The sequence below is a fragment of the Orycteropus afer genome, unplaced genomic scaffold (genome assembly GCF_000298275.1).
Source record: "Orycteropus afer afer isolate SDZICR_OR568_19922 unplaced genomic scaffold, OryAfe1.0 scaffold00323, whole genome shotgun sequence".
Taxonomy (NCBI): domain Eukaryota; kingdom Metazoa; phylum Chordata; class Mammalia; order Tubulidentata; family Orycteropodidae; genus Orycteropus; species Orycteropus afer.
Window position 1 is genome coordinate 3,642,897 of NW_006921910.1, and position 18,804 is coordinate 3,661,700.

At 39.4% G+C, this 18,804-nt stretch overlaps 2 protein-coding genes and 1 non-coding gene across 3 annotated transcripts in view; 2 read left to right on the top strand and 1 right to left on the bottom strand.

Annotated features, from left to right (window-relative positions):
* The window catches only part of GNL3 (G protein nucleolar 3), a 7,989-nt gene extending 4,476 nt beyond the window's left edge, over positions 1-3,513 (top strand). The window contains exons 8-14 of the mRNA XM_007952090.2: positions 428-515; positions 1,040-1,214; positions 2,347-2,489; positions 2,569-2,705; positions 2,794-2,957; positions 3,260-3,326; positions 3,416-3,513. Of these exons, the coding sequence (XP_007950281.2) occupies positions 428-515; positions 1,040-1,214; positions 2,347-2,489; positions 2,569-2,705; positions 2,794-2,957; positions 3,260-3,326; positions 3,416-3,513 (872 nt within the window). The remainder of the gene's footprint in view (positions 1-427; positions 516-1,039; positions 1,215-2,346; positions 2,490-2,568; positions 2,706-2,793; positions 2,958-3,259; positions 3,327-3,415) is intronic.
* On the top strand, positions 903-979 carry LOC122151173. Its single transcript, XR_006164019.1, has one exon. It is a non-coding gene; the product is annotated as a small nucleolar RNA SNORD69 (small nucleolar RNA).
* Positions 3,514-4,052: 539 nt separating the features above from the next.
* Positions 4,053-9,638, bottom strand: GLT8D1 (glycosyltransferase 8 domain containing 1). Its single transcript, XM_007952071.2, is given in 11 exon segments — positions 4,053-4,243; positions 4,382-4,494; positions 4,587-4,753; positions 5,332-5,444; positions 5,573-5,657; positions 5,871-5,988; positions 7,665-7,878; positions 9,257-9,355; positions 9,496-9,516; positions 9,519-9,566; positions 9,569-9,638. Coding segments are annotated over 11 exon segments (1,200 nt in total). The 5' UTR covers positions 9,600-9,638.
* Between the last annotated feature and the right edge of the window lie 9,166 nt (positions 9,639-18,804).

The following is an 18,804-nucleotide window of genomic DNA, read 5'->3' on the forward strand; positions in this document are numbered from 1 at the left end:
AAAAAAAAAAAAAAAAAAATGTAGGATCTTGTGTATTTCACTGTACATAAATTACATTTCAATAAAATGTATTAAGAAAAAAATGGCAGGGTCATTGCCAAAAAAGGGGCTCAAACATTAGCTTCTTTCCCCTTTCATCAAACACACACACCCAATTTAAAGGAAAAAGCAAGTAATTGCTGCCTGATCAGTTCTTTGTTGTAATTGGGCATTGTTGGCTTCTGAAACCTTTTGGCTTATTTGAACAGTCTCATCTTGCCCTTCTGTTACTTGAGCAAGAAAATTAGTAGTTACGATTGGTCTTAGTGTTGAAATGAAAATAATCAGATTCAAATAATATTGCTGCAAGCATCAAGCATAAAATAAAGTAGAAATTTTATAATGATCAGACCATAATACCATTTGTGTCTGAATTCTCCATTTGTAGGTTTCCCAAATGTAGGTAAAAGCAGCATTATTAACAGCTTAAAACAAGAACGAATATGCAGCGTTGGGGTATCCATGGGGCTTACAAGGTAAGTTGAGCTGTTCCATAACTGCAGTATTTTATTACAGATGGGTATACATAACTTAATTTTGGTTATCTTGAGGAAGACAGTTTTCTTCTTAAAGCTGCCAGTGAAAGGTAGAGGGCTAGGCCTGAGCTAGACTTGGGAAAGAACTAGTTAGAGTGGGACAGCTGTCCATAATCTCGTTTAAAAGACAGATTCAGAGAGAGAAACTGCTGCCTCAGAGGAATTGATATTTGAACCAGGTCTTGAGAAATGGATAGAAGTCTACCAGGTGGGAGAGGGAAAAATAAGTGTGGCAGAGGTACAACATGTGTTGAATTGATGTGTAAGCTATAATGTGGCGTGTGTTTCTCTTTAGAAAGGGTGGGTATACTGTCAGCGTTTCAGACAAACATGAAGCAAATGATGAGAAACTGGATCTGACTAACTGTGCTGAGTTTGTTCAATCCAACCCTGAGCTTCGTGTTCTGCCTCTTGTGCTCTAAATAAACCAGTGCCCCCTTTGAATACAATCTGTTTCCTTCTAGGAACATGCAGGTTGTCCCCCTGGAAAAACAAATGACAATCATAGACAGTCCGAGCTTCATTGTGTCTCCTCTTAACTCGGCCACTGCACTTGCTATGAGAAGTCCAGCAAGTATTGAAGTGGTAAAACCAATGGAGGCTGCCAGTGCCATCTTGTCCCAGGCTGATGCTCGACAGGTGAAGGAACCTTTGTCTTCAGGCTTCTTACTGCCATTTTCTCTTCGAACGTAATTTTCAAAAGACTTCTTGACAAAAAAAGTGGTTCCAGAATGTAATTTTGAGGTTCGGTGCTTAGCTCTCTTAAAGTTCAAGATGTTTGGTTCTGCTTTAATTTCATTGTAAACACAAAAATTCAAGGTTGTTGCTGTTTGTTTCTCATGTTCTGTATTTTTTGCACAACCATCATCACAGCAAAAAGAACACCTTTACTTACCCTCTATCTCCTGGCAACCACTAATCTGCTTTCTCTCTACAGATTTTTCTGTCTTATTAAATAGATCATATGAATGAAATCATATACTTATGTGGTCCCTTGTGACTGATTTCTTTAACATGTTTTTAAGGTTCATCCATCTTCTAGCACGTTATAAGTATACTACTTTTTATACTTGGATAACAATCCATTATGTATATACCATGTTTGTTTATCATCAGTTGATGGATATCTGAATTCTACTTTATCAGATGTGAAGTAGTACCACCGTAGTTTTGGTTTACATTTCCCTAATGGCTAATGATGTCGAGAGCATCTTTTCAAATGTTTATTGGTTGTTTGTATATCTTCTTCAGACACATGGCTATTCAAGCTAGTCCATTTTGTTGAGTTTATATATTCTAGATACAAGTTAGTTGTCAGATACAATTTTTAAATAGTTTATCTCATTCCCTGAGTTGTCTTCACTTCGATAGTATCCTCTGATGTGTAAGATTTTCATCTTGATGAGTTGTTTACTTTTTTCCTTTTGTCACTTAAGCTTTTGGTGTAATTATCTAAGGAATCATTGACTAATCCAAATCAAGATTTATGCCTGTTTCTCTCTCTTAGTAGTTTCTAGTTTTAGCCCTTCCCTTTAGTCTGTGATATAGTGAGTTAATTTGTGTATGATACAAGCAAGGTGTTCTCTTGCCCCTTTTGCATGTGGAGATCGAATTGTTCCCAGAACATTTGTTGGAGACACTTCATTCCCCCATTGAATGATCTTGGCACCCTTGTCAAAAATTAGTTGACCATAAATGTAGGGTGTCTTGTCTTTTAAAAAACATCAGGCCTAAAGCAGATGATTGACAGTCTCTGGTTTTCTTTTTAAAGGTAGTATTGAAATTTACTGTCCCGCACTATAAGAATCCTCTGGAATTCTTTACTTTGCTTGCTCAGAGAAGAGGAATGCACAAAAAAGGTGGAAGCCCAAATGTGGAATGTGCTGCCAAGCTGCTGTGGTCTGAGTGGACAGGGTAAGGCTTCTTTTTTTTGCAGCTTTGATGCTCACATAGAATAAAGAAACTGCTTTGTGACAAATGTTTTTAATACTAGTGCCACCTTAGGCTACTATTGCCAGCCCCCAACATCCTGGACTTACTCTCCACATTTTAATGAGAATGTAGTGGCACATATGAAACTGGGCTTTAATATGGAAGAACTGGAGAAGAACAATACACATAGCATACAAGGTGAGTGAGACTTGTTTCATTACTGTTGCTATTGGCTAACAAGGCAATAAAGGTCTCATCTCTTTACTTGGCTGTGTTCCTTTCTTAGCCATCAGGGGCTCTCATCTAGCCAGTAGCATCCTTTTCCAGTCTTCAGGTCTGACGAATGCGATCATAGAGGAAAAGGACATATCTGAGGAATTGCCAACACAGAAAGAGTGGAAGCAGGACATTGACAGTGACCAGGAAAGTATTGATGGTGAAGAAGCTGGTGTAAGTGTGTCCTCAATGAGTTTTCCAAATGTGGAAATAAATTTTTTTTTTTTTTTTTTAAATAGACTAGAAGCCTTATACTGTCCCAGACTATAAGAATCCTCTGGAATTTTTCACTTGGCTTACTCAGAGAAAAGGTCTACACCAAAAAGATGGAGCCCAAATGTGGATTGCACATCTTTACTTAGTCCATTAAATGCAATGTCAAAGATTGAACTTTTTCCGGGTACATAATGACCTGGTTTAAGCAGACAACAAAATTTATTAATATTAACACAGCAACGTTTCTCTTTGTTGTACAGGAAGAGTGCTCAGACGTGTGTCCTATGGAAGAGACGTGGGAGGCACTGCCTGAGGAGTCTCGAGCAGGTGAGTCTGGGATAGATGTGGTTTTCTAACATAGAAGCTTTTACTTTCAAAACAAAACCAAACCCCTCACTTACTTTTCTCCAATACAGGCGAACAGTTTGGCAATCAAGGAGTGACATCTTTTGTCTTGGATAAAATGACCCAAGAGGAGGATGATGCTTATGACTTTAGCATAGACTATGTATAATAAAACCTTGTCCTTTATAAGGGCAGGATTACCTGTTCCTCCCACAGCATCTTGAGCAGATTGCTATTGTGTTGTAACATACCAGTTTGCTAAGTGTGCCGTAAGGTGTGTAAATTTTGTGAATATGTATCATATGGTATATTCATTAGAAATGTAGAAGGTGTCTGAATTATGAAAGACAATGAATGAGTCATCTGTAGAAAGGTGCAGTTATCAAAGCAAGAAACAGATCTTGGAAAAAAATGTAGATTTTACTTTATTTACATCATCAGGCCACAATTTACAAAATTAAAACCAAAGACCAGTTTTAAACTAGCTTCCAGGTGAATCAGACCACTGACTTTTGTTCATTCAGCACTGTTGTAAGAAAACACTTGGTAAGGCAGATGGAAACAGACTTGCACAGGGCAGTTTTTGTCCAGCTGAGAGATCCCTCCTCGAGCTACTATAAACGGGCATTGAAGCCTAGCAACTGTTACTTCTCAAACATATGGTCTTCTGGGATATCCTGAGAAATGCCTGCAGTTTAAAATTCTGTTTTAATTTATATTTGAGATCTCCACATGTCTTCGAATTAGGCTGAATTTGCCTGTTGGATCTGGAATATACCATTTTTCCCAAATTTCAATATATGAGGCAGTTCTTCCCCATGGCTTAAAGTGTCCATTCCAATGGAGTAATTTGGCAGCCTTTACAAACTGAGGTGAATATCGTTTTCCAGCACTGGAGCCTTACATGGAGAGAAAAGAACTTAAATGATTGTATCAGTCATATAAAACACAATGCCAAACTAGATTGTGCATAAATAATGGGTATATCCCATCTCTGAACTAGTCCTTCAGGCACAGTTACATTGACTTCTGCTTACCAAGGTGGCGGACATTCCACATAGGGTCTATAGTGGAGTGCTGTTGATAAAATACTATCAGCAGAGGTGGTGTTGTGATGCTGCCAGCCAGGGTTCTGCTATACAATCCCTCTCTTGGTGAGACAGACAATATATGCCGTTAGTCAACAGTCCTGACAAAGCTGAGGGTTGAAAAATTTCACACCTAGGCTAGTTATGTACTTACTCTACATTGAGTTTCATCCATTTTTCCAGCTGGTTTGTTACATTCTGTCGTTTCCATTCCGTCAGATTTGCAACAAAAACTCCAGGATTAAATGAGCAGGTACTGGCTTTCATAGAAAGCTTACGAATCCTTTCCTTTTTATAGTCAAGGTATCCAATGTAATTGTACTAAAAGCATGAATAAGATATAGAGTATGCTTAGGAGGAGCTCTGGTGACACAGTGTCTAAGACATGTTACTGCTAACCAGAAAGTTTGCAGTTCAAACCCATCAGCCACTCCATGAAGGAAGACTGAGCAATCTACTTCTGTAAAGATTGACAACCTAGGAAACCCAAAGGGGGTCGCTATGATTTGGAATCAACTCCATGGCAGTGAGTTTGGTTTTTGTTTTTGTATAGTATGTTTACTATTTCAAACAAAACAGTTTACACTTCTATAGCCAGTGTAGAAAAAAAGCTACTAGTTGTTATTATTGCCTTTGGCTTCTTGACAACTATGTAAACCAAATGAGAATGACATTTGGGATTCCAGGTTAAGAGAAAAGGAACCTAGATTTCAACATGTTAAGCCAAATGTTCAAGGAGAGTTACGCTAAGTCCATGAATCAAAGTAAAGCAGGCTTGTGGGGATAATGTAACTGGGGACTGTGAAACACAATAAAGAACTAAGTGTCCTGAATTTCTCATCTCACCTGTTACTGTGGTGAGTAGGGTGTCTATGCAGCGGGTCTAGTAAATAATTTACCTGGTTACCTGCTCCACGGATGACCACTTTAGTAGAGGTTGAATCACAATCTTCTGAAAATGCTGCTGCATGTCCCAGCTTTAGTGGTGTATTGTAAAGGGCAAGGATATCACCTGAAAAGAAATAAGGTGTGATTCCAGTTGCCTGAAGATTACCTGTTCCTCCCACAGCATGACTGAGACAACCACTATATCTCATGATCTGGATTGAGAACAGTGCAGATGGTGGTGGTGGTTGGTACCTTGCACAATTACATCATCATCCATATATATGGCTTTCTTCGCACTGGGAACCAGAATTGGCAAGTAGAATCTTGCGAAGATTAACTGTAAATAAAGAAATAGGAATTGGATAGGCCAACGTCTGTGCTTTTATTTACACAGAAACTTCCAGAATGCTCTCAGAACCCATGCAGGAGAAGATGGCCAGAGGATTCCTAGTTAGAATGGCCCAGGCTTGGTTCCTAGGGAACTATCTGAACTGTATCCATAGTTTCCCAGGCATTCTCCCAAGTACAAACAAGGATGCATAGAACTCACTGGTTTAACAGATTCCCCCTGGTCAGGATCCTCCTTTACTTTCCCTTCCAAAAGTTTAGTGTCAAAAGTCACAATTTTGTACCTGATGTTTTTCAGTGAACCACTGTTGAGCCAGGACCTGAGGAAGGAAGCACAAAGTTTCAGTTTTAAAGAATGTGCCAAAACTATAGGCTTATCTTTGTGTCTTCCAGTGTTTGCGTACTTGTAAAAGAAAACTCTAGGGACCAAAGAAAACTTGGAACAAGTGTCATCAAACACCTCACCTTTTAGCCTTGGTTTCCTCATTTAAAGTGAGGGTGTTCCCACTGAAGTCCCTCCCTGAATGAAGATTCTCTGGAATTAATGCTGCTCTCACCAGCTTCATACTTATGATCACTCTTCTGACACTTAAAACTGCTATAGAAAAATTCACTGGGAAATTGAGAGCGCTCCATCACCACCATTCAACTCTTGTCCTTCCAAATACACTTGGGTAGAAAATGAGTCTCCAGTTATCAACAAAGCTGGTAACTAAAACTTCTTAATTCACCACGACGACCTTCAGCAGTTCCTCCACCTGAATCTAAGGGACTTCAGTAAGCCAGTGTTCCATGAAGAATTACTGCATATTTTTCCTAGGTCCATTTCAAATTAACACTTTTTGTGGATACAATGTTACTTCTGCAGCAGTATTTTAATGCAGTATTTGTTTCTCACTCATAGTGACCCCCACTGAGTTTCAAAGGCTGTAAATCTTTAGGGAAGTAGATTGTCTCACTTTCCTCCCACACGAGTACCTGGTGGGTTTGAACTGACAACCTTCTGATTAGCAACCAAATGTCTTAACCACTAAACCACCAGAGCTCCATTTCTGTATTAGGTGCGTTCGAAGTTTTTAAAAAATAAGGAAAAGTAATTATAATAACTTCCACAAACTGAAACGGCTAACCTCCCCAAACATGAACCACAGAGAAAGCCACAAGGACAAATGTTTCTTGGAATAGTTAAACTTTGTGACTTCAATCCAAAGCATTTTCAACACATGCATGAGACTTTCATCAAATTGAGTTTTGACTATTGAGTAATAATAGCAAAGACCACCATTCACTAAGCTCTGGTGGCATAGTGCCTAAGGCATTTGACTGCTAATCAGAAGGCTGGCGGTTCAAACCCACCAGCCACTCCTCGAAAGGAAGGTATGGCAATCTACTTCGTAGTGATGCTGCCTTGGAAACCCAAGGAGGGGTCGCTATCGACGGCAGTGAGTATAATATCATTTGATACAAAAATCCTCTGAATTGGGTTCTCTCACCCCATATTTATAGATTAGTAAGTGGGCTCCAAGAGGCTAGGTAATTTTTACCAAATTACTCAGTTTTTAGATTAGGGTTTGCATCAGAGTCTGTGTTCACAACTTTACAACCTTGCCATTCCTCTCAAGTATTGTCCCATTCTAGACCATAAAATAGAACATGAACAAAAACCACTCAAAAACATATCCATAAGATAAGGAACTTGGGCCGGGATGTGAATTGATACACTGCTGCCTTCGTCATGAAAGTCTAATTACTAAAAATACATCAGCTGGAGTTAAGAGTCTCCACAGTGACAGAGTTGAGTTTTACTTTGTGAAACATGCTCCTTATTTTTCTACTACTCATGGGAACATGCTTATGATACAATCATGTGGAAAAACATGTATTTACAGTTTATATGTGGTATAGTTTTAGTTAAAAAAAAAAAGTTCCTGGATTGGCACCTAGACTGCTCTAGAATATCTTCCAGAAGCAGAATCATCAGGCAAGCCAAGCTCACCGGAGATGGTCCACTGTATCGTTGAGTGTAACGATGTAGAAAATCACATTGGAGCGAGTGTTATGCTGAATGCTGTTTATGGCTGCAATGGCCCCCCCGAGCCTGTCTTCAGATGCAGCAATGACCACAGGAATTTCTTCATGCCTCTGGTCCACTGCATGTCGGGGAGCACTGGGGACAAAGTCTATGGGCTGAAGCCCCACAATTCCTGAATCTGTGAAGAACACACACAAGGAAGGCAATGAAACAAAGACAATCTGATGAACTTTTGATACAGACACCAAGCCATGAGAAGAGGTAAAGATTATGGTACAGATTTATCTCATTCTCTCCCATTAGGACATGAAACATACAACCCAAAAATTGTCTGTTTTCTTATATGTAACCAAGGTTTTAAAAGAGCAGAAAAAGCATTTTAAAAAATGCAGTGGCAGCACTCTGATATACTGCTGGTGGGAGTATAACAGAACCTTTCTGGAATTTTGGCCATTTGTATCAAGTACCTTAAATAAGTACATGACTTTTGATCTTGTCACCTCTCTTAAGGATAAAACTGAAACATAGTCAAAAGTCACATTTTTATTTATATTTGTGAATACCAAGAAACAGACAAAATCAGTGTTTTTCAAACCACGAATCAGGTACCACAAGTAGGCATGAAATCAGTTTAGTGGATCACAACCAGAATTTGAATAGAAAAAGTTTCTGGATTGGAATGGAAATTAGAATAGAAAGGAAATTATCTGCAATGCACACTGCAAGTAGAAACAGTGTTGTGAACTTTTTGCCTTTTATAATATATTCACTTAATTCCTTTATTCATTCAACACTGAGAGTCCAAGCACTATTATAGTTACTGGGGTTATAGCCATAATAAAAGAAAAATCCCTACCATCATGGAGGATGGACAGACAATAAGCAAATACACATGTATTTGTGTGCTGCATATTATGTATTTCTTATCGTGGCACTGCCATCAAAAAATTTTGAAACTCATTGTACTAAAAGCTTTTCCTGTGGAAACCATTCAGTAAACTGTGGAATTAAAATTATAAAGAGTTTCTTCTATCACTGGGACATGTTTATGACATAATCTAAATAACTGGGAATGGAATTATACAAATTTTTTGATCAGTTGACAAGCATTTATAATTTTATTACTAAAGTCCTGCAGATGTGATTCCACAGCTTAAAGGAAGTAACAGGTAAAGGAAAGTAACTAGACTAACACTCTAGTGAACAGAATAGGCATCAAAAACACCAGCCATACTCACCCACCCCCACATATGTACATAAAGCCCTGTGAGGAGACAGCAGCCCACAGAGCCACCTCAATGGACTCTGAATTGGGAAGGAATTATCTCCTGTCAGATCAAATACTGGCAAATGATGGCACAACAGAGAGAAGAAAAGCATGTGTTGCAAAAGCACAGTGAATCCCCACCATGCCTTTCCCAGAATCTTTAACAGCTTTTTTAAGGTTGAGAGGAAAATTTTCTTTTTCCTTCAGAGTGATGTAATTTAGGATGTGAGACACTGAGAACTCTATATCTTCAGTAGACACCAAGGCATTACAGTAAGGGTTCCCATACCTGAAACCTCATTCCTTAGCAAACTACTCAGTCCAAGGAAATTATGATGCAAAACCAGTAAGAAGAGAGCAATGGCCAGGACCAGGATGATGATGTTCACTGAAACAGAGGGGAAGAGCCTGCATTAAATCTCTCTTTTTTTTTTTTTTTAATTAAAAAAAGTTATAGAAATCATCTGTTTAGCTTCTTTTAGCTTTTGACCAGGTGTAAAAACAACGTAACTTGTGAAAAGAACATACCTTTACGGAATGACATCTTTTTTTCTGTCTTATGTAAACACTAGTTATCAGCCCTACCAAAAAAAAAAAAAACCCAAAGTTAGTAAATACATGAAAATAGCCATCAAAATATCTAAACATTTTTATTCAAGTATAAGTTAATAATGTATTGTATGTCAGAAACTCATTCTGAATTAAGTTTCCAAGAACCAACTTTGGGATCTGACTTCACAACATTTTTTTTCTTTTTTTTTTTTTAACAATATTCATATAACAAAATACTTTGAAATAACTTGGAGATATACATAGCCTTAGTCCTGTATAAGAACCAGCATATAATTCATTATATGCCATGAGAGGGAAGGCAAAAGAATCGACCACAAGAAAAACCTGGGGTCTAACCACTATTGAGAGGGCTCTGGATGGCACAGGTAGTTCAAATCTATGCAGCAGTGCCATGGAAGAAAGACCTGGTGATTTACATCTGTTAGATTACAGCCATTAAAAACTCTATGAAGTACAGTTCTATTCTGAAACACGTGGCTTCAACCATGAGTCAGAATTGACTCAAAGGTAACAGATTTTTTTGGTTTTAACCATCATAGCCACTAATTATCTGTCAGTTTGTCATACTGTGGTGGCTGGCATGTTACCATGAGGCTAGAAGCTATAAAACTAGTATTTCAAACACCAGCAGGGTCACCCATGGTGGATAGGTTTTAGCAGAGCCTCCATACTAGAAGAAAAGGCCTGGCAATCCACTTCCAAAAGTTAGCCAAGAAAACGTTAAGGATGACAACAGAATATTGTCTGATACAGTGCTGAAAGATGAGCTCATCAGGTTGGAAGGCACTCAAAATACATCTAGGGAAGAGGTGCCTCCTCAAAGTAGAGCTGACCTTCATGATACAGATGGAGTAAAGCTTCTGAGAGCTTCGTGTGCCAATGTAGCATGACTCAACATGAGAAGTAACAGCTGCAAACATCCATTAGTAATCAAAATGTAGAATGTACAGAGTATGAATCAAAACTGGAAATCAAAAATGAAATAAAACACTGAAGAATGATAATCCTAAACATTAATGGACTGACCCATTGCTATCAGTCAATTCTGACTTATAGCAACCCTGTAAGAGCAGAACTGCCTACTAGGGTTTCCAAGGCTATAAATCTTTTATGGAAGCAGACTGCCTCATCTTTCTCCCACAAAGCAGTTGATGGGTTTAAACCAGTATTTCAGTTAGCAGCTAAGACCTGAACCACTATGCCACCAGGGCTCCTAGTGAACTGAAATGGAGTGAAACTGGCATTTTCAGTCTGACAATCATAAGGTCCCGTATACTGGGAACAACAAATTGCATAGTGTTTGCATTCATTATTATAATAAAATAGAACACTTTCAGATCAATCCTGAAGTACAACACTGTCCACATGCTTACAAGACCAATTAATATGATTGTTATCCAAATTTACACACCAATCACAAATGCCAAAGGTGAAGTGATTGTTTTTATGATCTGCTGCAGTCTTAAACTGATTAAATGTGCAATCAAGACACGCTGACAATTACTGGTGATTAGAATGCAAAAGTTGGAAACAGAAGGATCGGTAGTTAGAAAATATTTATAGTCTTGGTGATAGAAATGATGCTGGAGATCACATGACAGAATTCTGCAAGACCAACAACTAAAAAGAATTATCTATGTGTGATCAAACTGATAAGGAGCCCTGGTGGCCCAGTGCCTAAGGCATCTGACTGCTAACCTGAAGGTTGGTGGGTTCAAACCCACCAGCCACTCAGCGGAAGGAAGATGGAGCAATAAATGAAAGATTTACTGCCTTAGAAATGCAATGGGGGTCAGTATGAGTTGGAATTGACTTGATGGCAGTGGCTTTTTTTTTTTTTTTTGGATCAAATTGACAGCAACTCAAAAGGTTAGATGAGAGGTTATACTTCAATAGGATTGATCATTGATTACTGAACTTGTTTTTCAAGAAATGTACATAATCCTGCATGTCTACAAGTTATTTTATAACTTTCTGCGATGTTTAACTGTGTTCTATCAACTATGTGAAGACATTCAACTATGTGGATCATAACAAATTATGGGTAACATTACAAAGAATGGAAATTCCAGAACACTTACTTGTGCTCATGAGAACTTGCACATGGATCAAGCGGTAGTGGTTTGAATAAAACAAGGGTATACTACAAGGTTCCAAACTGGAAAAATTGTGTGGCAGGGTTGTATTCTTCAACTTTACTTATTCAATCTGTAAGATGAACAAATAATCCAAGAAACTGGACTGTATGAAGAAGAATGCAGCATCAGGACTGGAAGACTTATTAACAACCTGCTGTATGCAAGTGACACAGCTTGCTTGCTAAAAATAAAGACAACTTGAAGCACTTACTGATGAAGGTCAAACACTACAGCTTTCAGTATGGATTACACCTGATCATGAAGAAAATGAAACTCTTTACAACTGGATTAATACATGCATCATGATAAATAAAAACTAAAGTTGTCAATGATTTATTTGTATCAACAATCAACGTGTATAAGGAAGAAACCTGTCAGAGAAAGCAAATGAAATTAAATTCCACTAATGGTGACAGAAAAATGGTAAGACTGTACCCTGTCAAAGGCAGAAAACTTAGGAGACCCAGAAAAATAAGCAGTCCCATTGAGTTCTGGCCCTCACAGGTTTCACTGAATTATATTAAAGAGTCAACAGTAAAATAATTTAATTTGCTAATATTTAGTCCTTAATAAGTTTCAGAAAGCTTGCTTGTGCCCTTTTACTAGAAAACATCACTATGTAACAATGTGCTCACATACTCAGAACCATTTAAAAGAAACCAGTCAGTAAGTAAAGACAGAGACGCTATCACAGATGGGACCATAATGCTGATATTGCAGAAGAAAAGGAAAAGAAGGAAGAAGAGAAGGAAACCAAATAAAGGTACAGACACTTCCCAGGCCTGACACACTCAACCTGAGGGACAGACTTCACAGCAAGCCCTGAGGATGTGCACACCTTGTCCCAACACCTAGCAGAACCAACCACTCCCCATGAAGAGATCCCTGCCCATCCAAGCTAAATGCTCCTCCTTGGGTATATCTATACAAGATTTACCAGAGAGCCAAGAAACTAGAGACACTCTGAACACAAAGACATTGGAAGAACAAGTTAGGGCACCTGTGTCACTGCACTTTCAAATATCACATTTGATGCCCACAATCACCCACCAAGGGGTAAAATATGCAGGATTATCCCCGGTGTGAACAAGAAAATGGATAGAGGCTTAGAGAAATAAACAGACTTGCCCAAGGTCAAATAGCACTACTAGACACAAACCAGTCACCACACAAGGGCCACATCCCCAAATCTACCCCAGCCCCACTTGGAATATTCTCTGAAGTAGGTGTAAAAAGTTGAATGGTACTGTTTCATCAGCCCTTCTTCAAAATCAGCCAAAGGTCTTCAAGTTTTGGCTTTCCTGCCTAAGTGCCACAGAAAGTAAGGCAGAATGGCCCCATTATGGGGCAGTGAGGGGAGGGGAGCACTTTCAAGAGGTGGTTATCTCCAGATGACAAAGGATGCCCCAGCCCTATCGGGGCATCGGGTCAGATTCCTCTGTTGAGTGGTACAACCAGGAAGGAAGTGGCTTCTCAGGTAAGTGGGCTGAGGGGTGGAAAGGATCCAGAAGCACAGCATGCCTCATCTCAGGAAACCTGAATGTCAGCATAAATGAGTAAATATCACCATGAGAAGATAAACAGTCTCTACAGTCTCTAGGCTTCACCAAAGACAATTCAAACTAAGGAATCTTACTCCCCGCCTATGGAGACGATGGCAATTCTGATTTTGTACATATACATGTGTTCCAGAATTTCAGTGATTTCCCCTAAAAATAAAAAGTAACTTCTCAAAAAGGTCACAGCCATCCACATCTGAGGTGGGATAGACAGCCTCTAATTTCATCTGCACATCAGTAGGGGGCCAAATCAGGCCCCAGGCAAGAACAGAAATTAATTCTTTGTCAAGCATCATGAGACTTTTAGGCTACACATTCAGCAAGTGCAGCATCATCTCATATTTTGGTTAAAAAAAAAAAATTATATATGCACAGAAGAAGGCGTATCGCAAAATGTTAATAAAAATTGTGTGCTGTCAAGTTGGACCTGACTCATAGCGACCCCTCCTTGGGTTTCCGAGGTGGTATCACTGTAGCAGATTGCCCAACCTTCCTTCCGAGAAATGGCTGGTGGGTTTGAACTGCCAGCCTTCTGGTTAGCAGTCAAGTGCCTTAGGCACTACGCTAGCAGAGCTCCTGTAATAAAAATTATCCCTAGCTAATGAGGTTAGAGAGGTTTTTTCTTCTTCACTGTAATTTAATTTATAGTAGACCCTTGAACAAGACAGGTTTGAACTGTGTGGGTCCACTCATATGCAGATTTTTTTCAAGATATGGATCTTGGAGAAATTCAAGAGTTAACAAACACCATACCAGAGGAGTGAACAGAAGATGACTTGATGGAGATGAATACATCTGAACCAGTGTCATACGATGAGGAAGAAGACATAGAAGAAACAGTGCCAGAAAACAAACTGACATTAGACAATCTGGCAGAAGTGTTCCGATTATTGAAGACTGCTTTTGACTTCTTTTATGACATGGGCCCTTCTATGATACAGACATTGAAACTCAAGGAGACAATGGAAGAAGGATTGGTACCATATAGAAACATTTCTGGAGAAACAAAGCAGCAAAAAAGTCAGACAGAAATTATGTACTTCTGTAAAGTTACACCAAGTGTACCTTTCTCTCCTGTCTCCCCTTCCACCTCTTCCCGCCTGCCACTGGAGAGTGCATGATCAACCCCTCCTCCTCCCTCAGCCAATACAACATGAAGATGATGAGGATGAAGACTTTTATGATGATCCACTTCTGCTTAATGAATAGTAAAAAATCTCACAACGTACAGTTAATAAACTTACCTGTTGTGTGAAAAAAAAATTATGTCACTCAATTAAATGATATATTGGGCAAATTTGCTGCCAATGACCTTTTTATAAAGTTTTAAAAAGCAAAGATGTCACTTTGATGGCTAAGGTGTGCCTGACTCAAGCCATAGTCTTTTCATTTACTTCATATGCATCTGAAAGCTGGACAATGAAAAAGGAAGACAAAAGAATAACAAATGCGTTCAAATTGTGGTGTTGGTGAAGAATACTGAATACACCAGGGACTGCGAGAAAAATGAACAAATTAGTCTAACAAGAAACACAACGAAAATGTATTTTTAGAAGCAAGGATAATGAAACTTCACCTCATTTCCTTTGGACATGTGTCAGGAAAGACCAACTGCTAGAAAAATACATCATAGTAAAGTAGAGAGTCAGCAAAAATGAGGAAAACCCTCAATGAGATGGTCTGACAACAATAGCTGCAAGAACAGACTCAAGCACACCAATGATCATAAGAATGGCACACACTGGGCATTGTTTCATTCTGTTTTACATAAGATCACCATGAGTCAGAGCTGACTCAAAGACAACTAACAACCAAACCAAACCAAACCCAATGCTGTCGAGTTGGATCTGACTCACAGTGACCCCTCCTGGGGTTTCTGAGGTGGTATCATTATGAAGTAGATTGCCCAACCTTAGGCACTACGCCACATTTGCTTAATGCAAGACAATGTCTGATTTCTTGACTGCTGCTTCCATGGTGTTGAATATGGATCCAAGTAAAATGAAATCCTTGACAATTTCAGTCTTTTCTCTATCTATTGTGATGTTGCTTACTGGTCCAGCTGTGAGGACTACTGTAGTCTTTGATCTTCATCAGTAAGTGCTTCAAAAGTCATCTTCCCTTTCAGCAAGCAAGGTTGTCAACAGCATATTGCATGCTAATGAGTCTTCCTTCATTCCTATCGCCACGTTCTTCTTCATATAGTACAGCTTCTCAGATTATTTGCTCAGCATACAGATTGAATAAGTGTGATGAAAGGATACAACCCTGATGCACACCCTTACTGATTTTAAACCATGTATTTTCCTCTTGTTCTGTTCGAACATTTACATGAGGCTATTAATTTTTACTAAGCACTTTCAAAAGTGGTGTATTTCTGAGAATCAAAGTAAGCTTGATTTCTTCTTGCATGAATTGTGTGTTTATCAGGCACATCTCAAGGCCTTTGAAAAGAGGAGAAATATACTGAAGATCTGTTCAAATAATTGGGATCATAGGCCAGATTACAAATTTATTAGAAAATAATTCAAATTTCCAAATAACAATGACATACTCATTTCTTTCTGGAGCAGTATATATGAGGTATATTATACCAATGAAATTTCCTCTCTAATGAAAACATCCTGAGCCAGATGTCTCTATCATATTGTGGGCTGCTGGGAAAAATGATCTCCTTTGAGATAAACTTAAATCCTACCTAAATTAATGGCACAGGGATGGTCTTTTACCTCATCAACTAGTAACAGATGGTTATATGTAGTATGTGGATTGAGAGGCATATGAATTTGTGCTTTTCCATTTAGCTGGACAAATGATAAACACACTCTTAGTAAGTATTTGATGCGCTTAGGCAAAAGCCACCTGCTTCTAAAACTGTTCCACAGTTACCTACATACAAAATGCCAGTTATCACAGATTATGTCTGATCCGTTTCCCTGCCTGATACTCTTCTTGGTAACAGAGTTTGGCTGATCTGGTTACAAGAAATAGCAATGCAGACCCTGGATGTGTAACAGTAGCTAAACTTTTTATAAGAATACCCAATTGTGGACAGTTTGATCAACAAAATTCAATTGTTAGTCCTCTGAAAATTACTATTTCTTTTGCTTAAGAATGATAAACCTTCCCATTCCCATATCACTCACAAAAACAAAACACACACAGGTCAGGGTAGGCATACCTAGAAATGTGGATGAAAACCTACAAGAGAAAAGAACACTTTATTTTCTTTAACTTGCTAGCTACCTGTATTTGCACCCACATTCTTAATAGCTGTACCCCTTTGCTGCTTTCTCTCCTCTTTCCATGGATCAAGTGCTTCCTTGAAATCCTGTAATTGTTTTCTTGCTGTACCATCATCAACCTCTTTCCCTCTCTGATGGATCACCCCAATCAGTATACTATTATGCCCTAGTATCTTCCAATTCATTTAAAAAAAAAAAAAGACTCACAGATCTCTTTCTCTGCTCCCCCTCACTCTAAAAGCTTGAAAAGATTTAAAATCTCTAGCTCCACTTACTCTCCATCCATTCTCTCTTTAGCCTCCTCCAACTAGATTTCTATTCCTACTGCTCCATTCACACTGCTCTTGTCAAGATAACCAAAGACCAAAATCATCATCTTATCCTCCTTTTACTCATCCCCTCAGTAGTAATTAGGAGCTCTGGTGGTGTAGTGCCTAAGGCATCTGACTGCTAACCAGAAGGCTGGTGGTTCAAACCCACCAGCCACTTCTCAGAAGGAAGATTGGGCAATCTACTTCTACAGTGATACCGCCTCGGAAACCCAAGGAGGGGTTGCTATGAATCAGATCCAATTCCACAGCAATGAGTTTGGGTTTTTTTTTGTTTCAGTAGTAATCAGTAGAGTTGGCCATTATGAGATTATCTCACTTATTTGTGTCTTTATTTCTGTCTCCCTCTATAAGAATGGTAAGGTCCCTGGGCGGTGCATATGGTCTGGGTTCAAACCCACCTCTCCACACCATGGAAGAAAGGCTTGGTGATCTTCTTCCATAAAAATTACGTTCAAGAAAACCTATAAAGCAGTTCTACTCTGTACACATGGGTTGCCATGAATCAGAATCAATTCAGTGGCTCTGTTTTTTTTTTTTTTTCCTATTAGAATGTAATCTCCCTGATTACATGGACCTCAATGAAAGCATTCCCACCACCTAAAACCTTGTCTGGCAAGCATTAGTAGGCATGTTGAAAGATCTTGCTAATCTAGGCGAAAGGCTGGTTTTCATCTCAAAAAAGGAAAGCAATCTTTGGTAATAATCATGAAAACAAGTTTCAAGCTAAAAAAAAAACCCATGCATTTCAATGGAACTCACTCAAAAAAATCTGACAGGCATTTTCCTTTTCTCATCATATAGCTGAAATATCACAAAATCTCCTTAATGACTGCTCATGAAGTGCATTTAAAAAGGGACATGGCAATTTACATACTATGTTTAAAATGTCTGCTAAGGCACACCAAGATATCAAGTACATAGCATGATGAGTATAAATTCCTACCACTCCTGTTTCTGCCCTGCTCAGGCACTGGCTCCTCCTGAGGTCAGAAAAGGGTCAAACATTTTACCATTGTCTCTCCCTTGCAGAAAAGTTGGAAGGCACTAAAGATAAACACTCATCTTCTTTTATCTGTTTATCTGGCTAGTTCCTACTTGGCTTTCAGAAATCAAGGGAGCCTCCCCCAACCTCCACATTGGACTGCACCTCCCCTGAGCTTCCACATCTCCTGGGCTGCCCTTGTTGTTAGCTGTCACAGTCATTTCTGACTCGTGGCGCCCCCATGTGTGTAGAGCAGAACTGCTCCATAGGGTTTTCAAGACTGATCTTTCAGAAGCAGATCGCAACCTCTCTTCGTATGAACCACCAACCTTTCTGCTAGTAGTCAAGTCGCTAAACAATTTGGGACACTCCCTACTGTAAGGCTAACCTTGCTGTTGTGTATTTCTGGGGTTACGTGGCTATCTCTCTTGACAAATTTTGGGATCTAGGAAGGCAAAGGCCTGGTCTTTGTCAAAGCCTGCGTGCAATGCCTGGCACAGAGCAGGTACCGTGAATATTTATTGACTGCAAGGATGACAGCGGAGGCCACACACCACCCTGCTGCTCTGGGAGTAACTATAATCCCACAGTCAGTGCCTAACCATGACATACAACACAGCAGAAACCATAAAGGCAGCTGGGATTCAAAGGTCTGGGATCCCCAGAAAGAATGCTCCACCTAGCATACAGAAACGTGTTCAGCTTTTGAGATCTACTATAGGTAGAGGCCTGTCTGCGTCTGTGTGGGGTCGGTAAAGATGGCGAATTTGCCAGTGGACTGTGGTCGAGACCTCCATTTGGAAACTCTCTTTCCTGCTGGTGCAAGGGAACAAGGCACGGGATCCCCTCTCGAAAATGTGGTCTGGGGTGGTCACCACTAAATTCTAGGAGTCAAAGAGTACCTTATGCTTAGGACAGGTCGTCTCGTGAGGACGCTTCGGGCTCGGAGACCCTAGATTGGGTCTCCAGCAAGCCGTTCTCCCCAGAAGCTCGCTGCGGGCCGCCCTC